This window comes from Gadus morhua, chromosome 3, assembly GCF_902167405.1.
Source record: "Gadus morhua chromosome 3, gadMor3.0, whole genome shotgun sequence".
Classification (NCBI taxonomy): domain Eukaryota; kingdom Metazoa; phylum Chordata; class Actinopteri; order Gadiformes; family Gadidae; genus Gadus; species Gadus morhua.
In genome coordinates, this window is record NC_044050.1 from 23,901,689 (window position 1) to 23,923,971 (window position 22,283).

The following is a 22,283-nucleotide window of genomic DNA, read 5'->3' on the forward strand; positions in this document are numbered from 1 at the left end:
CCATTATTTATTTATCTTTTTGCAAGCTATTCTACTCGCCTGATTTATTGGGGGTTGTCTGAGAGTAACAATGTAAAAATGCCGATAAGAAGAATAAGTAGCAAATACATAGCGAGTCGTGGCATGGCTACATCCACCAGAGCAGTCGCACTGCATGGGGATGCAGCATTGCTGCTGGTGGTCCACCTTGAGTCAAAGATGCCACGTGGATTGATTTGGTTGGACGTGATTTATTTGCTGTGGTCTTGTTACCCTCCAAGAGCCTCGGATGGGGTTCACAGATAGCTTTCACCCCACCGCACCTCATAATATGTGGTCGGTTGGGTTGGATGTGAGCTCAATATCACACTAATGAGAAAGAGCAGAAAATACGAAAAAAAACTTTATTGGATGCATTTGTTATGCATTGGTTATGTTATTGTTTGCCACCTCGCGTCTCCTCTTCTCTTCCCTACTTCTGGCTCACCGTTGGCTGAGGACTGCAAAAATAATTGAACACCTAAAGTCAACAGAGAGTGGAATATTATTATCAGTTTTCTCCAAGGGACTGTGGGGTTTGACTGGGTTATATCCTGCGTGCCACATCCCATTCCTTTACACTAAAGATTTATGTTCATGGGAAGTGTAGTTTGATCACTATTGTTCAATGTGAATAGTTCTTATTATTAATAAATATTCTTTGTTCAGTGCTGCCTGCAGAGAAACTTAATTAACACTTATAATATGATATAATAAACCAGGAAATATATTGCAGTCAAGTTCTTACATGAGTTGTCTGCCTTTATGCCCTAATTAATGAATACCTTTAGACGGCCAAAGAAATTGACGCATATTCATTGTTATGATTCCTGTAATGTAGTTTGGATATTTAAAAAATACAGTTGGAGCTATTATTTATGTTTAAGAGTTGGAATATGTTTGACAAAATAATAAAATAGGTATTAATCAAGTTAAGCAGTGTGTGTGTGAATTACACTCCAGTGAGGTTCTATGTAATGAATGGCAGAGATTGGAAGGTGTAAGAAATCCTGTTTGCCTGTTTAGTGGCCCTTAATGGAAAACAATTCATCTAAATCACGGCTTGGGAGGTGAGGGGAAAATTGTAGAAAGAGGGGAGGTATTTCTGTCAGTGACAAATGTGCTGCTGTTTTCTCAATTCAGATCAGGCTGAAAGGAGAAAACAACTATTTGGGAGCTGTGTGGGCATAGTGATAACACCTACTCCCACACACAGTCGTTTTTTAAGAAAGTTAGTTCTCCCACGTGATCGTAATCCCATCAATCCTGCTTCCTTGATTCTTCTCGATGTTTCCCATCAGATCATGATCCTCTTCTGAAGTAGGCCATTTGTGCCAAAAATCCACTGTGATGAACGAGCTCCATAACCTTACCCATAACCCTTCAGGGTAAACAAGCTTATGACCATGTGATGGCGTTCCATCAGCAGAACCTCCCCTCGTAGCGATCCGCGTTGAAGGAGCCCTTGTCTAATTGAGTCATTTACGCTAAGAAAACCCCCACGTCGTAAAGAAGCTCTCGGAGTTAAAGCGTTGTTGTTGTCTTTTGCAAACATTGTTCTGTAAGCTGTACGTCTTTGTGATGTGAAACCATTTGTACACCCCTTTTAGAACGGTGACAGTAATGTGACGGCATAGCCACACTCCCTGTTAAGTGAATTCAGAAGGACACAATGATGCAATTTCCACACTGATTACATTTTCCGACTTCTCAATCTCCGCAGCTTGCTATAATGCGACAGAATACTGGGAGTGGCTATGGGAATAAATGTAAATTGGTTTAATCTTTTAAAGCTGTTTAATCATATCAAATGATAGGGTCTTTCAGCGCGGGTGTGCCCAGGTCTTTCATGGAGAGAAATAACCATCGGAAAAACCCCACATCAGTCATTTAGCACGCGTCTAGATATGATCTGACGTCTTGGCGTCGCACTACATCAGAACGGCCATCACTATAAATAGACCGGAACCAAAAACGACCCAATTATCAGGACGGCCTTCTGGAGAGTCTTGATGAACTCTCCTAAGTGCTTGTGCTTGGAGCACACACAGGGAAACAACCCACCCAAAAATGCTACTACATGGCAACAGAAGCAAGTGGCAGGCTGAATGGGAGTGGGAGACGGGGGGGGGGGGGGGGGGGGGGAAGTAAGGGTCTTGGCACCACGGCGAGCTCCCCTCGTTCCAGGAGAACCGTCTTTTCTGCTGACGCGGCGGAGCGGTCTCGCTAACCGTCTTGTCTCTGCTCTCATCTGGCGTGGCTTGGTTCACTCTTTCACTTCTTCATCCCTTCAACTTCTTTTTCATCCTCTCTTTCTCTTTTCCGACTCATCTAAATAATGCTTATTCTTCATTTTTCCTACCTGTGTATGCCCTGGTGTATACTTTGATTGATACGTAGGGGTGCGTTTTTATAACCGAAGAACGTGCACGCAAATGCACGCACGCATTTATTTTCATGCACGGACACAATATGGTGCTCATATCTACAGCTCTCGCTCTTTTGTTTCATATACTCACTGTTTTCGAAATTGAAAGCACTTCATTGCCATTCAATAGGAAAAAAACACAAAATCAACAATATTGACCGTTTTTGTCTTTTTGTGTCTTAGTATTGTGCAACCATGCAGGTTGCAGAATATTGCACAGATCTCTCACTCTCTCTCTCTGTCTCTGTCTCTGTCTCTCTCTCTGTCTCTATGTGGCTCTCTCCCTCTCAGATCATGGTGCTGACCGACCCGGAGTTTGAGAGCAGCGTTCTGGTGAGCTCTGATGAGGGGGCCAGTTTCCAGAAGTACCGCCTCAGCTTCTATATCCTCAGCCTCCTCTTCCATCCCACCCAGGAGGACTGGGCCTTAGCCTACAGCCACGACCAGAAGGTAACATCTTCTTCTGTTAACTCTCCAACTGCTTTCCATCGCCTCGGTTTGTGTGTTGCTGGGTTTTCTTCCTCAATAAAAGGGTATTCTGTTTGATTGCATTGCTGCAACAGGATGGATGTGGACTGAAGCTCTGAAATGACTTCCTCCCCTGGATGAGATTGGTTTAGGATTTGCTGGGTAGTTTGAGAGACAATAATGGTGATTGCTATATGTGTTTTTTTCTCTTCTCCCTAATATTTACCCCTCAGTAGCTCACAGTAAAACAGGGAAACACTGCAGGCTGTCACTGACCTTCAATTCCAACCGCACAAGGAGGGGTGCAACATGTAAAATACATAATTCATGAGCATAATGAACAGTGTTCCCAGTTGTATCAAACTGATTCAGGGACATGCCTCAAAAATAGTCAGCCCAATATTCACCAGGGATGGTTTTTGGGATGTTTGGTCCCCCTATTATAATTGGGGATCCAAACCCCCCCCGAAAAAAATCCAAATACATTCTCTTGACCTTTGTACATATTTCCCTATAGGGCCCAAAGCACAATTTCACCTTACCAAGTGCGCTTGTGTCTTATTCGAAGCAAGTTGAAAATGCTAGCACCAGCTGCATACTGTTACTTATCTTCCTTGAACCATTTTTAACCTTTTTATTGTTGTTGTGTCACATTACAAATATGGAGCAGAATTTGCACTCTGTGTTTTCTGGCTTTAGATATTGATATAATAATCACTTTATGCATTACAAAATTATTTACTCAACAGTTTATGAACAAATGAGGCCAGAGAAAGCTTTTCTACATTTAGTGTCGCCCATTACACATGCATTGCTATTGGAAGCTGACAGTGCCAGGAAATTCAGGCTTACATGGGATTGGCCTTAGAAATAGTATTAGTAGTAATACCTAATATGATCACAAATGTATGAAATGCTTTAATTATGTCAATTCATAAGTGATTAGTAGGGCCCGATCGATTCATCATCGGCCTGCCGATTTAATCGGCCGATTATAGCCTTTTTGAAAATAATCGGCATCGGCCAAAAAGAAGCCGATTACAACCGATTTTTTTTTTTATTATTTTTTTTTTTTAAATGTTATTGCGCTTAGTATCCCTCAGATTGCGCTCCTACTCGCCTTGCTAACTAACAACTTTAGCTGGAGTAAAAAAGAGGAGATTGAATTTTACCGTACAACATGAAAGCACGCTCGCTCAGGCAGCTGCGCGCTCACCTCACCAATTTACACAAGACGCGTTGTTTGAGCCTGTTGTGCCTGTTTTTCTTTAGGTCCCAGGCCATGTTAATTTGTTATACTGTAGACTCTAACGGTGAGACCATACTGCTCAGCACGTACATGTTAGTCACTGCTCACGAGCGCAGCACATTGGGAGTTAGTTATTTATTTTACATTTTAGATTACACTCATTTTTGACTGTAAATGTATTCTAAAACACTCAAAGGTTCTGCATTCAATTCACATATTCGTCAAAAGTGTTTAAAGTATATTTGAGGTATCAAAAACTACGTTTTATATGCTTTCTTTCTTTTTTTTTTTTTTTTTAATCGGCCGATTAAATCGTAATCGTAATAATAAAATAAAAATAATCGGCATCGGCACTCAAAAATCAATATCGGTCGGGCCCTAGTGATTAGTAACTCATGAGGGCTATCTGGAGGCCTGTATTGTCAATCATTAAGGCAGGTTCTCATTGCTTCAGACCACTGCCACGTGCAATTAATCATCTCCAAAGACTGAATTAGTAAGGTTCATTCTTTGCTAATGTTGTTTCACAGTTTACAAAGCTGAGATTACAGTTATTAAGGGAGCATGACTAACAAAGTGATTAGCCACAGTGGAAGTGTTCAGCAGAGTGATTATTTAGCGCCCAACAAGAAGAATGGGGTATCAACACTGTTGAGATCATCTGCATCAGGAGGATTTCCTGGAATGAATGCGGTCCTTCCAGCCCTCCTGAGACTCGTTCCCAGGGGATCCTTATAGTAAATAGTAGAAGTAATGGTAAACAATGATCGCACAAAGCTAACACACACCCTGCCTGTTATGTTAATGCATTAGTTTCAAGAAGCTCCAATGAGTGTTGCTAAAACAACTATTACTTCTATTTGATCACTTCTGTGCCGTGGGTAGAGTCCTGCATTGCCCCATTGTTTTTAATTATTGTTTATTTTCTATTACATGCTTTTATTATTATCCAGGGACATTTAATTAGGTGAAGTGAGAGTCGTGGGATGTTTAGTGCAAGTAAAGAGAATTACTTTATTTAACTACGATGAAGAGAATTTAACCACACTAAAGTGTTGATTTGTGAGAAACAGGACGATGGCCAAGTCTGTTAACTTCAAGGAAGAAAGAGCTACACGGCTCACTTAAGAAGGCTATCCCTCCATTTTTTATCCGTAAACTTCCTGCCCTCTCTGTTGACTGGGTTATTAAAGTTTTTAGTTTAAAATCTTTTTTGTCAAAAAGCCCAGAACAATTTGGCCTGCAGTTGTTTTTGCTTCCTTTCATTTATTTATGAGAGACCCGTGTTCCTTTTTGGGGGGTTTCAAGTAAAGAGGAAACTTTTTTAGTACTCGCCGCAAAAAGAATATTTAGTGTATTTATATTCATGATTCATGAGGGTAAATCTGTGAAATGTTCCATAAGTTAAGTGAGCAAAAACCCCTGTTGACCTGTTAGAAATAGAAAGCACGGTTGTTGCCTTTATTTGTATAACATTACAGAGAAAATAAACGGGGAAACCCTGTTTCTTAGTCCATGCAAGTGCCATAGCAATCCTATCTATCAGTCTCCCATTGATGACCAGTTGTTGTTTTGTCAATCAACTTTATGATCATGCTAGTCATCGTCGTGCTTTCATATTATTACATTTCACCCATAATAATTATTACAATAGTTATTATTTACAAATATCACGTCATTGTGAGTAATAGTAGTAGCACTTTAATTCCTCACCCTCTGCTCTCCTTCATGAGGTGTGTCATCCGATTTCAGTTTTAATGCACCTGATTCTTTGTAGAAGTTGATACTCTCCATAATGTTAGACATATTTTAGGATCCTGTGCGTTCTGCTGAGCCAGGGATGAACCCTGGGTTACTTGCATAAGCCACACATCTTAGCACAGAGCTCGCGATACAGAAGTTGAACACAGGCGCAGCAAAACTTTCTCACACGCTTCCTTTGTACTCCAAATACCGATGCTATAGTGAGCAATGCGCCGACAATACACCAGGAATAGTTTGAAAAGAGGAACAGCATGGGTGACTATACACTGCAAGGTGTTCATTCTGGGAGATATGCGCGAGGTTTGTGCGCACATCATAATCTCCTTGACAAAGGGATTTGCGTTAAAGACCGGTCTATATTCTCACCGCACGGCTGTTGGCCCAGTCCTAAAAGGCTTAAATTGCAAGACAAACATTTGCCACGTTGAGTTGCAGTCGGAAGACGAGGGGATGCGGTGGAAGTTTGAAACTGCTTGAACCGGGAGAGGGTTTCAATGGACTGAAATAAAGCCTATATGACCTGTGCAAATAAATGTGTGTGTCCCATGGGCCTGGATTGAGGCTCTTAATTGCTTTAGAGCCAAAGCATGCGAGGGAGAGTGGGTGGTTCCACTTTTCGATTCGTTAGCGCCGTAGTCTTGGTAGTTCAAGAGAAAATCACCTCCGGTTGACGTCAGGATGGGAGAGGTGGGGGGGGGAGGTTAACAAGGGACGACTGCATTAGCGTTAATAGCACCGAGAGTTATGGACACGCATGTTTACATAACACTTGGATGGAAAGAGGCGGTGTTACACAACACCCTGGAGTGCGCTGGGTAACCGTGAAACACAGAACATAGAAGGGGAGGGGTTTCAAAGAGACAACCTCCGGATCCAGTCAGGGGGTGAAAGCGGGGAAGAGAGGCGCGGTAGAAAGGAGAACAGATGGGCCCTCCCGTTTGAACGGAATAGCAGATATGTATTGTCACTACGTTGTCAAAACAGCAGATGGAGATGCGCTGCCAAGATGAAGGGGGCCTGTTTCTCGGCGGCCGCATAATGAACCACAAGAGTTTCCCTCAAGTGTAGGGCACTTTGCTGTGAGTTGCGTTACAGCTAAAAATAACATGTTTGCATCGGTTCAGGTTACCTGGTGTGCCACGCATTAATTGTGTGTGTGTGTGTGTGTGTGTGTGTGTGTGTGTGTGTGTGTGTGTGTGTGTGTGTGTGTGTGTGTGTGTGTGTGTGTGTGTGTGTGTGTGTGTGTGTGTGTGCCTAGGTGGTGGGCTCCCTTGGTAATTGACCAAATACCTGGAGGATCCTTACAAATGGCTGCCGTCGGCATCCTCGATACAGTTTCCCCCTACCGTGCAAACAACATGACCCCAATAGACAGAGCTCGGGACAGGGGTACATTAGCATGGGGAGCGCCTTTTTCTCATTACATGAAAACACAAGGTGCACATTTTGCTGGCCTAAGGGACGTTGAGGCCGGAGGGTTTGTGGGTGGGTGGACGGTCGGTGGGCCTTGGAAGACTTGGCTCCGTGTCCTTGGCGAACAGCCAGCGTCCTCTGAAGGCGTATCGCAGCAGATACCCCTTAGCTTCATGCTAACCTCTAATGTGCATGGCACGGGCTGTGTGTGGCCTGTCACTTTTCTTTAGTTCCTTCAAAGCACAACAACCCCATAACTGTCAGGTGTGGTGGAAGAGGGAGGAGAACGGAGGACGGGTAGGGCAGGACGGGCTTCCTCCAGAGGCCCGTGTTTGTGTTGACCTGCCTCGGCTCTCAGAAGAACGGCGGTAAAGTGAGACGAAGAGGCAGAGACAGGGATTAAGTGGCGCAGGCAAAGAAACTGAACCGAAGAAACGAGGGCAAATTTAGACGGATGGATCGGGCCTTCCTATTAAGTTGCACGTCCCTCTCTCGTTTGAGAAGCCCCCCCCCCTTCCCTCTTTAAACACCACAGCTGTGTCGAGGTGCGAGCCTTTTGTCTGTCTTTCGCTGTGTTGTTGTTATAAACAGAGCTGCCCGGCCAAGCTTCCTCATTGTTTATTAATTTTACATTCCAGATGAAACAACGTCTTGGATGAAACGTTTTGCTTTACTCTCTCTCGGCTGACATGCTTTCATCATAGTGTCAATGCTAGGAAAAAAGCGGCACATTCTGAGAGTCCATCACTGTCGATGGGTTTTTCTCGGTGTTTTCCTCTCACAAGTTTCTTTCTTTTTTTTAATTCAAGTTTTTTCCACCAGGCAGAGTACAATTACGACGTTTACTGAAGCCAGCAGGAAAAGTCAGATCTGGCTTTTTCCACCCAGTCCCTGGGTGGAAAGAAATGAGATGGAGATAATAAGTGGAATCAGTGGAAAAGCTTCTGGGTTCTTGCTGGGTTTACATGATTATAAGTTTGATAAGTTATAATTTACCCTCATTTAGTTCACTTAGGCTTGCTCTAAAATGATAAGGTTCTGTAGACAAATAATGCAGAAAAAAATGAATACAATAACATAGAAGATATCCAACAGAGTCCATTTAAATGGTTTTGTGCACTTATCGACGTTAGCCTTAACACTCGAAGCATAAAGCAACCATAATGTTTTCAAACCCACTTGGACACACCATGGGTCATTATTCTGCTCAACGTAATTATTTCAAGTGTTTTTCTTTCAACAGCAAAATAAAGCGCAATGTGAACAACAACAAGTGCAATTAATCGTATTATGATATTTTTCGGACTATGCATTTCAGAATGTGAGCACACTTGAGTATGAGTCAACGGGTACAATTACACAACCCCAACCAGGATTTTAGATTGATTATGCAACATCAACTACGCAACAGGTTCAGCAAACCCCTGTTTGAGTGATTAACACTGGTGTTTTAACGACTGGGAGGGCCTGGTGCAGATCAGGGAGAATGAGCATACAATTACAACTATGAACGTATAGCAACCTAGCCTGGCTATCGCCAGACCAAGCTAAATCGTAGATTGTACATTGGTCTGGGGAAGCTGCTGTCATTTTCTTCAGCACAAGAGGCGTGATCAATGGGCCTAGGTCAAATGACTCTGTACGCAATTGGCTGCTTGCCATCGCTTCCCTGTCGTCATTGTGTTAAACCGGACAATGGCGTGCCAGGGGGAAAAAGCCAGCTTGATGATTGGCTCCCGTAAAAACTTATCGAAACCAGAAAGAAATTGAATGCTCTTCTCCAGACCCTTCTGCAGGTCGAACTCAAATCGCCGGAAGAAAGTTAATAACAACCCTCACCGTGGTACAGATTGTCCACTTTACAATCCCGTAAAGATGTTCCGTTTCTAACCTACAATGTGCAACAATGGTTCATTAACAAGCATCACACGTTCCACATATAGTATGTGAAACGCCCACTATCGACTGTTTCCATGTGTTCCAAATTAATCAAATGTTTTCACCCTTATATTTTAGCATTGTGGTCTTCTTCAACGATTCCTCCCAATGTGGGGAACCTGTTTTGTTTGATAGCGCCCCGAAAGATGCACGTTTTGGCAATTAACTAATTGGACTGTGAAATTACAGAGGAGTCCTTCATTAAAAAATGCCATTGCATGAATAAGGCGAAGGGAGGATCAAAGATTTATGGTTCAAAAGTGCTGCGTTACCAGAATGAGAGCTAGGAATAAAAAAAGGAGAAAAATCAGTGCCGTTTCTTTTTTTGTCGTGGCCACCAGTCCTCCCTCCCTCCCTCCCTCCCTCCCTCCCTCCCTCCCTCCATCGCTCCCCCCACCCCACCCTCACTGACTCGTTCCCGCCCTCCCTCGTTCCCTCCTTCGCTCCCTCCTTCGCTCCCTCCACCCTTCCCTCACTGACTCGTCGCCTTTCTCCCTCCCTCCCTCCCTCACTACCCCCTTTCACCGTTCCCCTAATGATCCTAACAGGCCACGCAGCCCATAAATCTGAACAGTAGGGGAAACTAAGTGTCTCATAATCATGCAGTCTCCACCTAGTCACTCATTGTGCACCTGCCCGGCCTCCACCCCCCCCCCCCCCCCCCCCCCCCCTTTGCAAGTCCACCAGGACAGCGGTGGCACTTGTTTAAATCCAATCTCCTCTCAGTACGTTCTTCATCACCAACCATGGCCTGCAATCTCTCTCTCTCTCTCTCTCTCTCTCTCTCCCGCACTCTCTCTCTCGCTATAATTCACTCAGACAGACAGACAGACAGACAGACACAGTCACATACACACATATGCACACACGCACAGCTCTCTACCACTGCCCCTAATGATGTAGCCCTCACCACATCGTTGTGCTACACATAACGAGGGTGAGCCCAGTTACCCGTCTGCGCCACTAACGTTGACGCCGGAGCGGAGATGAGGGCAGACATTTCCGGCGGGGCTGCAGTCTTCTCTTAAGTTTCCTTTATTTAATGCCTTGAAGTGGTGATGCAGTGTCTATGCGGAGTGGTCCACTGGTACTGCCGGCCGTCTGGGGAAAACAAATGGCGGGTGTATGGGGGCCGGGCTGGGGTCGGGGTGGATTGTTATGAATAAAAGACGTACATACATCAGTGACAAACCAGAAGTTAACAGCCGGCGCTGTGGGTTCAGAGAAGATGTCTATCCCGCGCATATACACAGAGTTCTCCACGCATGAGTGGAGGACGCAATTTTGACCAAGGTGATTTGTTGGCCCATACGTTCTGTGATGTCTCTGTAAACATTTGCATTCACCGCAATAATCGGTCAGACGCGCGCCCACCGCAGCCAGACTGTTTCCTTTCAGAAGCACCCAAGGTGACTTAGAGCCAGAACGACTACATGACCACATGCTACCGCGAGGGCAACTCCACTGGGAGCCCTGCTCGTAGTAGTAGTAGTAGTAGTAGTAGAGCCCTTTCCTTTGGCTCAAGGGCAGTCCGAAACATGTTTTGTCTCTGTAGAATTTTTTTGTGTTTCCTGACATCTACCGTCATGTATTTCCTCCGGAGTTCGGAACACACACGTGTCCCAAGTTCATCCTCGGACTGAAAGTAGACCAAGCGAAACTAGATCAAGTGGTGGCGTTCCAAGGGCAAGGCGAGCGTCTGGAGGATAATTTTCCACCTTATGGTTTTGGAGAGATCACAGCTGAACAGGTGCGGACACATCTGGATAAGCTAGCTGAGTCTGTCAGGGTCTGATCATGGGTGGTGGGTGTTGGAGGGGAGGGGGGGAGCTGGAGGGGGTGTTGTTGGCAATCTGGCTGGAGAGTCTTGAAGATGCAAAACGGATCTGCTGTTGAGGAGAATGGTCAAATTACTGCGGGCTCGGCTGCACACGTTGTGATTGGAGGAGACACAGAGGGTAGCATAACATTGTTAATCACGTTAAAGGGGGGGCTGGGGGGAAATCATTAATCCGTCATACATCATCAACCTATCAACCTGTCAGATGAGCAACTCCCTCTTGGACGTAAACACACTCTCACACACGCACGCTCGGCTAAGCGGCATCCCAAGCATCATGAGTGCATATGCCAGGGGACACACACACAAACAAACATGCACAGACTTTCAAACACGCCCATGCACAGACACGTGCTCAAACCCATGCTTGCGCGAGAACACACAAGCAATCACGCACACACACATACTGTATACGTACACACATGCACAGACTCGAACACGCACATGCACAGAGAAATGCTCAGACCCATGCATACATGAGAACACACGCATGCAATCACGCAAACACGCACACACACATACTGTATACACACATGCACAGACTCGAACACGCACATGCACAGAGGAATGCTCAGACCCATGCATACATGAGAACACACGCATGCAATCACGCAAACATGCACGCACACATATACATTACACCAGTCGTTCTTCATGACATTCTTTCAAGTTGTTCTAAACTGATTAGTGTGCATGGTTTTTCTGAGTCATTGACACATTTCCTTCATCCTTTCTCCCCAATGGGAACATTAACGCAACTGCAAGGAACAAACTAGGAAGAGACAGGAAATGGCATCAACTGCCTTTCTGACAAACACACCATCCCAGCAATCCTTCAATATGCAAACATTGTTTCACTTAATCCACCATAATGATGCAAATGTATGCTGTTAATTAATTGCGGCTGAATCATGTCCATGCTCAATGGGTTCAGAAATGCAACGGGGACACCAGACTCAATAAAGTGTTTAGGCGGAGAGAAATGGCAAGACGCTTTATTTGGAATTAATCTTTTTCTCCGTCTTTCTCCCCTTTCTGTCATTTGCATTAAGCCCGCACGCGGAAAATTAGCATTTTCCATTTGTAATATTCTCGAGATTGTTTTTGTGCTGGTGTAGGTTCAAGCGTTGAGGAGTCCTCTTTTGCTTAGCTCTTTTCATTCAAACCTTGTCTTAATGGCTGTTGGTGAATAGTTATCGTCAAGTACTTTGCTTTCAAAATCACTCCTTGTCATTGTAATCCACAGGGGACACTTTCCTTTTTTAAGTCCGCTAAATATGGTTTTGTCCTCTTACATGCTTTTATAATCCTCTTTTTTTTCTTTTACTGACTTTATATTTGCAGTCGGCTGTGATATATCCAGTATAAGGAGAAGCATTAGGTTACAATTGAGCAGTTTTATTTCAACCCACTGATTTACGGCATAATTCACAACCTGTTTTATTAGTTACCTCATATTTAATCACAGCACCACATTCATTTAGTAATGACATTCCATTTATGTTTTGTTCAATCAAATATGAAGTTGTTCATGCAGTCATCAAATGATTAATTGAGTGATATGTTTAGTCACAATAAAAAATAATAAAGGTTGTTGGTGCGACCGACTAAACGGTCCTGTTTAACCTAACCACAGTACTGCCCCCTTGCTTCCAAAGCTCTGCCTGCTTCTCAAAGGGTTTGCATGGGAGCCAAAATGGCCACAGTACTGCAGCGGACCTCTGACTGAATCCAGATGGCAGGTGTCTTTAGCACAGCCCCCTTGTCCCCGCGGTAGCTGAGCTGCAAGCGGTGCAGTTCATCAGGCAACAGTTGGTCCTCCCAGGTCACATTACTAAATTAACTTGTATGATACACTTGACCTGGACCATTGGTGCTTAGGATACTCGTGTGGCTCACAATTAGTTCTGGTTAACACTGTGTTGTTAAAAGTTTGGTTTGACATGTTTTGGTTCCATGGAAGCCTAACATATTGTTGGAAATATCCTTACAGAAAAATGTGCACAAACAACAACATACTGGCAAGGTTCAAAGAAGCCATAATTAAACAGGTACTGAATGTGCACAGTGCGCGTCCACAGCTCCAAGGTTCTTAGTACCGCGTCTTGAAGAGAAATGTGTTTGTCATTGTTTGAAGTACAATATGCTCTCTGTTGAACTGTGTTCCCACTGAAATGTTGGGCTGAAATGTTGACTAAATGCGACATAATTAGACTCATTAGTGTCTTCTTTTGTAAGCTCCTGCTTCCTTTGTCTAACTCATCTAAAGAGTAAAGGAAATATACGATGTATACATTTAATTGGGGCACAATTTTGCGACAAATTGTGGAAATATGCTGCGCATAATTAATCCTCAATGTTTTATATGGCTTTTTATCCACTCTGCTGGTGGATGCAGGGAGTAGGGCCGCGAGAGGGTTGCGTTGTGGTCCGCTAGTATTTGCTGATAGTGCCTTGTTCCAAACAAGTCCAGGTGGTTGATTAGCATAGCCCATTCATACCTCCCTCTCCATAGGGTCATTCCTGCTATTTCCCAGGCTCTATAAATTCTGGAAAGGGGCGTCGGCGGGAGGTGGTAAAAAATCGACCATCAACTTACCCTCTTATTCGATGGGCAAAGGGGTTCCAGGTTTGTGTGTGTGTGTGTGTGTGTGTGTGTGTGTGTGTGTGTGTGTGTGCGTGTGCGTGATTTAGGGAACTATAAATAGGTGCGTCAGGGATTTATAGGTGACTTAATGAGGTGTTGTAAAAGTGACTTATAGGGACGCCCGAGCAATGCAGAGTCCTATAATGCCGCAGTTATCTTTTCCATTACAGTGGATTCAAGTTCTGGAAGTTTGTCTAAGAGAGAGAAAGAGAGAGAGAAACATTATCTTCAAAGAAAACAAAAACCGAGCCAGGCCATTGGCCAGGTTTGTGTTGCCAGCGGCTGGCCACCGCTATTAATTAATCAAAAGAACAGCAACATTAGCGCTCCATTATCAAGCACATGTCTGCGATTGGGCATTTGTCTGACAATCCGGGAATAACATGAAAAATCACAGGGATATTTAACGACTCAGAAGACTTTGAGGAAGCGGTGCAAACGCCAAGCTTTTAAATGGATGGGCAGATCTAGCGGATAGCTCCCTTAGGGAGGTCTGCCAGCTCCGACAGAAGGCAGCATTCAGATATAATGCTGAGTCACGGACACGTAGGTTACAACCCGACTGTTTAAATGGAGATGTATTCATCAAAACGGGGTCCGGAGAGTGCCCTGACATGACAACCGGCTGAGACGAACCTCGTTGCCAACACACAGACCCTTTGATTGACTCCCCCAGACCAGCATTCCCACATTTATACTCAACACAGCAAACAGCAAACACGCCTGGTTAAGGTTCTTCCCCAAAGCACAACAAAAAACACTTGTTTGTTTTATTTCCGCTAGTTGCGTACCATACCATACCGTATGAGGTTTCACGGCTGATGCCTTGTTCACACTACATGCGTCCGTCGACGGATGGGGGCTTTTTGACGTATGTGTTTTTCCAGGTTTGTATTACAGCGATTACAGCGATTTCATTGGACAGTGTCCTTGCGTATATTTGCATAACGCAGTCTGATTGGCCCGTCGGTGCCTGAAAAGTTGGAACATTTCTAAACTTTTTGACTCGGCCCGACAGAGCAGTCGGACCCACAATGCACTTCACGAGCGCCCCATGCAAAGTCAATGAGAGCCGTCGAAGGACGGAGGTAGTGTGTGAACAAGGCGTGACTGCGTGGAAGCCACCGTCGAACTTATGGCATTGATGGGTGCTTGTGGGAGACAAAGCCTTGTGAGACCCCCCGTTTCGCCTTTGATTCGCCGCCCTGCAGGGCGCACCGCGGACCGTGTTGGCTTTGATGGGCCATTTGTATTCGCACCAGACCGGCTCACTGCATCTCACGGATCTCTTCTTAGGATCAATTATTTCTCCGATGAGGGGGGGAGGACGGAAGGTTCAAGCTGCGATGAGAGGGGGGGGGGGGGGGGGGGGGGAAGGTTCAAGCTGCGATGTGGGGGGGGGGGGGGGCGGTATTGTTACTCCCGTTGGAAGTGTTTGTGTACAAAGCCTTCTGCCGGCCCTCTCTCCAGTGGGCCCTCGGGGGGGCCCTGTTTATCCTGTCAAAACAAACAGGGCTCCCGGGCCCTCGGCTCCTGAACCACCTCAGGGTCACGCTGTGAGTGGAAGCTGGGGTTTATCCATGCGTGAACGTTCACAAATCGCATGTTATTAAAAACTATGCGAAGTACGATTGTGAAATGCGCTATTCCATAGCGGTGTTCCGGTATTTAACCCTGGAAACTGCCTATCTTTTTTTTTTTTGCTAAATCGTTGTCGAATTTGGACGTTCAAAGAGCATTCCAGTGGCTACCTGCCCAACAGGCCCCTGCACAATCAACCTCAGCACTGTAAGCCAACTGCAATGGTTTTAAAACCCACCATTGACACATGGCTTTGTGAAACTGCAAGCTAAAATCGATGACAAAAAAAGACTTCAATTCCGTTTTTTTACCTCACTAAAACGTCCCCAAACAGCCATAGTGAATGGCTGTAGGCCTGGATTGCTGTGTGACTGGCTGGCTGTTAAACTGGGCGGCTGTTTAACTGGATGGTTGTTTAACTGGATAGCTGTTTAACCGGAAGGCGGTTTAACTGGATGGCTATTTCACTGAATGGCTGTTTAACCGGATGGCTGTTTAACCGGATGGCTGTTTAACTCAATGGCTGTTTACCTGGATGGCTGTTTAACCGGATGGCTGTTTAACCGGACACCGGGCGGGGCCGACCGGCAGCCTGCACCCTGGCCTCACTCGATGATGAATGGAGGGAAGGTGAAAGCTTGAAGCCTGGTGCCGACACCGCCCAGGCCTCAAGCTTCACCACGTCAGCGCCTTGATTAATGGGCAGAGAGGAGGGCTGGAGAGGGAGGCTGAGCGTGCCTGATGGCCTCCCCATGTCCAAAAAAGACTGGAGAAGTAAGCCCCCCTTCTCCACACCCTCCCGAAAGCACCATGGGCGTGGACCTTTTAAAGTGAGTGGCAAAGCCAAAGATCAGTGGAAGCAAATTACTCTTCTATTGGCTAAAGATTTTCCTGCAGCTTTTTATCACTGCTGAGGCCACTTTGGATATTGCACGTGTGGTATGAGTTGTGAACGGTATTACGGAAGTGGAGTCGCGTCCTGGGGAATAATGCTGCATACATTGACCGGTGCATTTCGTCCAAGTATGCGTATAATATCATTTGGAGGGTTGACACGTTTAGGTGTATTTCTGTATGCGAGTTCTAGGCATCATTAGATGAGGGATCAACCCAGTCCAATGGCTTTGTGGGTTGGAAGCAATTAACAACAGGTGGGAACAATATGAGATGGGGAACTGCATGGTCTCTGCAACATCAATCACTGTAATGGAAGGAAGCAGTGATCAATTTTTTGCTGGAGCATAAGGCAATGTTATTAAGCCTGCAAATTTAGGTCACTGGCACTATGGCAATTGTACATGCAAAAGTAGGTAATATATTGCTCTGTTTTTGTAGAAAGAACAAAGACACTGTTCCGTCGGCTATTAAATATGCAGCTTTCTTTTTCATCAATTTAGAGCCCTTTTCTCTTGTGTTAATGCCAGAAATAATAGATCATGCCATTCCAGTTTTTGGGTTGGTCAAGAAGAAAAAAATCTCAGTTTCAGTGTCTATTAACTGTAAAGAATATCCTTATTGTTCACACATTAACTATAAAACATGTTATTAGTGTTCCCACATTAACTATGAAACGTGCTATTATTGTTCTGACATTAAATGTAAAACATGTTGTTATTGTTTAGACAGAATCTTACCATGGATAACTGTCGCATAACCAACAGTTTTTTTTCAAGAGATCATGACGACATGTTTGGCTTCATCCTTGATGCCATTTTGGGAGCCATAAATCAAACAAACTACGAATAGAGAGAGCATTGACATCCCTGACTGGTAATATGGGGAGATAAAGATATCTGGAAATGTCTGGGAAGTGTCCCATTCTACAGTAGTTAGTATTATGTGGAGGGGAACATTGCTATTGAGACCCTGATGTATGAAATATACCCCAGAATATGATATTTCTTGGTATTTCTGCATAGAAGTCGTATCAGTTCCCTGTTGTCTTCGCAACCAGAATCTTTATAGAAATACATGTAGAAGGCATGAGGAGAACATCATATTCAGGTAGTTTAGCATTGCCTTAACAATAAGCTGTTAGTAATGGATGGCTACAACCTGATCTCCCCTGCAATAATCCATCCTTATGTCATTTGCTTGGGGGGAACATCGTTATGACGTCTTTTGTGCAAGCAGCTTGCTTCCTGGGACCTCACTACTGCTATTGTCAAGCTTTGAGTCATTTTTTTCACGTTCCTTGTAAACAAGACAAGAAGAAATCAAACTGAATGAATTACAATTGAAGAGCTTTTTTCTCTTGTTTCTCTTGTTGTCTTTCAGCTGTACAGCTCCATGGACTTTGGGAGGAAATGGCAGCTTGTTCACGAACACGTAACACCTAGCAGGTTCTACTGGTGAGTCATCTGCCTCTCTGTTCCCGCTCTGCTTCAACGTATATCCCATGCCTTCTGCATCTCCCCGCCTCGGTTCTGCCAATCGATGGGAACGTAATCTCTCCCTAAACCGACTTTTGAAAGCTTATTTTATACATTTCACTGCATTTTATTGGCTTTGTACCTGAACTCTGCATAACGACAGTACGATTGAATCTAATCTAATCAAATGCAATGTTCCCCCGATCTCTGGGAAACACTGCATGTTATGTAGTAAAGTCCCATGTAACAGCCACTCACAGAATACATAATGTGGAACGACTCATGCCGGCTCCAAACCCTCGTTCCGGACTCCCTGATCTCCTTCAGGACATGTAAAATAATCAAGGCATGAGCTGCACAGCCTCCAGTTTGACTGCATTCAAACATCTGCTTTATTGGCCAACCAGGGACGGTGAAATGCTGCCGCAGTCCGAGCTGTGGCTTTCTGATGTAATCTGTGACCAGTGGAACTGCAACACCGTGGGCATCCATTTTATTTGGCATCCTGATGGCAACTCACTCTGCTGACCCTGCACCTACCAAAGCACGTTACATTTGTGTTTATACAAATGTATACATTTATTACATTTAATGATAAAAGAATAACAAATATATATATAATTTTTTAAAATATAAAATTGTTTATATGTATACAAATGTATAAATACAAAATACATCTGTACAGATAATTTTGCACAGTTACATCCACTTTCCCGTTCTGTCCCTCCACTTTTGTGCAGTTACCTCAGAACTGTACTTTGGGTTTATTCTTCGTGTCTGATGTGTCAGAGCGATTATTTTGATGAAGACAAACCGTGTCTTCATTCCTGTACTTTTTTTTAGCTCCGCTAGGCTAACACAAGTCCTGGGAAGAGCTAGAGCGGTACACTTCGACGGAGAATCTCAAGCCTTCATCTTCTCCCACGTCCCTCTCCTCTGAGCTCCTCGCACCATCCACCTTTCCTGACACTTTGTTTCCTGCCTTTAACTTATTTTCTCTCCCCTCGGTCGCAGCAAAAAGAAAAAAGTCTGGATTTCTTTCTGCACTGCTTTCTCATTTCAGTGTTCCTGCCTCTGATCTATTGCTTTTCCTTGAATTCATAATGCAGGTCTGTGTCAGGTCTTGATAAGGAGCTGGATCTTGTCCACATGGAAGCTCACACTCCTGATGGAAGTAAGCCCTCATTAAACACGCACGCACACGCACATACTCATACATGTATGAACAAAAACGCACACACACACGCACACAAAAACACATGATCCCTCACAGACTCAATCACACGCACACAAACCTGTATGATCACACACGCACAAGCACCGTACACATGCGTAGATACACAATCCCTTGCATGTCATTTCCCCCCCTCCCTCCCTTATCCTCACATCACATGTACAAACGTGAGGCAGAGTGTGAAAAGTGTGTGAGAGAGAAAAGAGCAAAAAACGAGAGAAAAAAGGGCATAGGAAATGAAATCAAGATAAAAGCAAGGAAGTCCACGAGACACGGCAGAGATTCCAATTCCGATGAGCTCACACCATGTCCCCGTGGAGTTGGGGCAGGATTATCCCCGCGATAAGTGCAGTGCATACTTGATTAATAAGGTCTTTCTGTTCATCCTCTCACGCACACGCCGGATATGTCGGCTCCGTAACTCCGGAGCACATAAACAGCGTGGCTTACATCCAGCGCGCACCTCGGGTGCTGGAGGGGGTCAGACCAGCCTGGACTCTGGTCCTGGTGGACTTTACACACTCAATGTGTTGACTCTGTGCATAAACAGAGCAGGCAGCAGCAGTATTTATGATGGTTTATTACCATTATCCCAGAATTATGTCAGGGCACCTTCTTGGTATTATTGAATGAGGTAATTGCTCGCTCTCTCTCTCTCGCTTGCTCTTACCCACTATCTCTTTCTCTGTCTCTGTCCTTGTCTCTGTCTCGCTCTCATGGTCACTCTCTCTCTTTCTCCATGTCCATGTGTCTCACTATGTCTAAACCGCTCTCGCTTGCTCCCTCTGTCTTTGTTTCTCTCTCACTCTCTCTATATCTCTCTCTCTCTCTCTCTCTCCCTCTCAATGTCTATGTCGCTCGCAATGGTTATGCCTCGCGCTCTCTCCCTCTCTCTCTCACTCTCTCTGTTTGTCTCCCCCTCTGTCTTTGTCTCTGTCTCGCTCTCATTATCATTATCTTTCTCTCTCTCTCTCTCTCTCTCTCTCTCTCTCTCTCTCTCTCTCTCTCTCTCTCTCTCTCCATGTCTATCTCCCTCGATATGCCTCTCCTGGTCTCTCTCTCTCTCTTGCCTCACAGAAGGGGAAAGACACCCCCACAGTGTATAAATATTCATTCATTCGTGTTTGAAGCGTCCTGCTGCTTCAGTGCTATACAATTAAACAGCCGTGCTTGTCTCCTCACTGTCTGGCAGATGTTCAGTATGTCACATGCAGGGCTCAGATGTGCACGGAGAGCAACAGGAACTACCCCTTCCCGGGATACGTTGACATCAGCTCCCTGGTGGTCCAGGACGACTACATGTTCATCCAGGTAAAGGACCTGCCGGGACACATCCCCGAAAATAAAAAACTGTAGGTTACAACGGCTGTGTGTAACCTACAGCCGGCATTATGGTGAAAAGGCAACTCTGTGCTGTTATTTTCAGTTTGAGTACATTGTTATCCACTGAATGCTATAATGACTGGATAATAATTACAACTGGAAGCTTTTATCCAAGGCGTCTTACAATACCGTGAGCGCATATGACATGGCACGCCTCTACATTATCGTATTCATAAAAATCACACATTCAGGTACACTTGGATATAAAGTGATGCAAGTGAAAGCAATAATATTCAATATTCAACCAAATTATGTCTAATAGTCATGTTCTGAAACTCAAAGGATTGTCAAAGTATAGCTATGTTAATTGTTTATATTATAGTAAAAAAGGGGAAGTATTTGTCGTCAGCTCCTCAGAAAAAAAGTTGATGCCTGACATTGCCAGATGTTGTTTCCTAACTAACGTTCTTTCCAAATCAACACAGACTTTCAACACAACTTAGAAACAGGAGGCATTTTTACAAACTTCAAACGTCTTTTTGTCATCGAAAATACAAGGCAGTTAGTTTTATGCTCTTCCTTCCATCTTCATAAACAAACCACACTGTATTGTGAAGTGTATAAAACTCAGCACTACATGACAGATCCTTTAAACTAAACCATGTTTTTGTCTTTTCTGCTTTCTCCGGTTCCCCTGCCTCCCTTAACTGTCATTTATCAGGTCTCAGGGGAAAAAGTGTTCACAAAGGTACACCCAGAATATTTAGGGAGGCCTCGGAAAGAGCCAATATTAGAAGTGACAGAGGAACTTACAGAGCATGTGGAACTCACAAACAACATCACTAATATATAATAATAAGAAAAGTATATCTCAGTATGAACTATGTGTAGTTCTACCTACATTTATTTCTGTAAATACATGAGTGGTATTTCAGATGAAGCTTATTTGTTTTATTCCTGACATTCGTAGTAACAGTACTAGCCATAAAAACCATCTTGGGAACAGTAGCGATAGAATAATCGCGCTTGCCTCTTTATTCTTATTGTTGTTGGGGACCAAGCACGGATGGTTTGAATGTGAGTTCAGCCATCACTCAGCCAGTGGACCACAGAGGGGCTATTAGAAAGCTACTTACCTGGACTACCGTAGGGCACCGGCGCCCCCACACAACGCTACTTTGGACGATTTAGACCGAGAATATAGACTGGTTCTCTCAGGGCACCTTTGTCATATATAATGGAGGTTTTCCAAGTAAACCTTAACCGCTCAACCTTAGCCTCCCCCTTTACAATCCCAGTGTCGCCCCTGCCTTTTCCCAAAGCGTCATGGATGAAGGAGCCAGGATTTTACGGCGGGGGTCACAGAATCCATCATCCAAATATCCTTATAGTGCACACCTTCCACCGCTCGTCCCCCCCCCATCGATCTTCTGCTACTCCACTCCACTGGGCGTCGGAGCGTTCTCCGACGTTCTCCTCCCTCCCACTGTTCCCACTGTTCCCACTCTCTTCAGCTAGGGGAAGAGCTGGGAGGGCTGTGGTTTTCATTTGAACTCGGTCTGTGCACTAAAGTAAAAAGGGGTTGATTGGCTTTTTGAAAAAAAAAAAAAAAATTTAAAATATATTAAAATAATATTTAAAAGGCACTCATAATAATAATAATAATAATAATAAAAAAAAGATAAATTACATAATACAATTTTCGCCGTCTTCTGTTTCATGTGTTGGTTTGCGAGGGTGTTTGTGAGCGCGTAGGTGGAGAGGCTCCGACCACAACTTTTTGTTTGGCTAGCATAGCCAAACAAAACCCCGTTCAGCCCTGGGTTTTAGTGCTGAATGAGCTAACAGCTATCTACCTCGGGAGTGTTTACACAGGGCCTAAACCATTAAGGATGGCTTTCCTCGAGACAGGACTCAAGCATTGGTTAGGTGACTTAAAGATTTATCTTGACAAAGAATAATGAGGTTATTGATTGTCCAAGAAGATATTTACCATCTTCTAACTGGG

At 44.4% G+C, this 22,283-nt stretch overlaps 1 protein-coding gene across 2 annotated transcripts in view; it reads left to right on the forward strand.

The window, feature by feature from the left end:
• sorcs3a (sortilin related VPS10 domain containing receptor 3a) overlaps positions 1-22,283 on the forward strand; it is a 136,695-nt gene that overhangs the window by 78,475 nt on the left and 35,937 nt on the right. For both annotated transcript variants that reach the window (XM_030352501.1, XM_030352502.1), the window contains exons 4-7: positions 2,738-2,896; positions 17,624-17,697; positions 18,828-18,892; positions 20,145-20,263. In XM_030352501.1, coding sequence (XP_030208361.1) covers positions 2,738-2,896; positions 17,624-17,697; positions 18,828-18,892; positions 20,145-20,263 — 417 coding nt within the window. The remainder of the gene's footprint in view (positions 1-2,737; positions 2,897-17,623; positions 17,698-18,827; positions 18,893-20,144; positions 20,264-22,283) is intronic.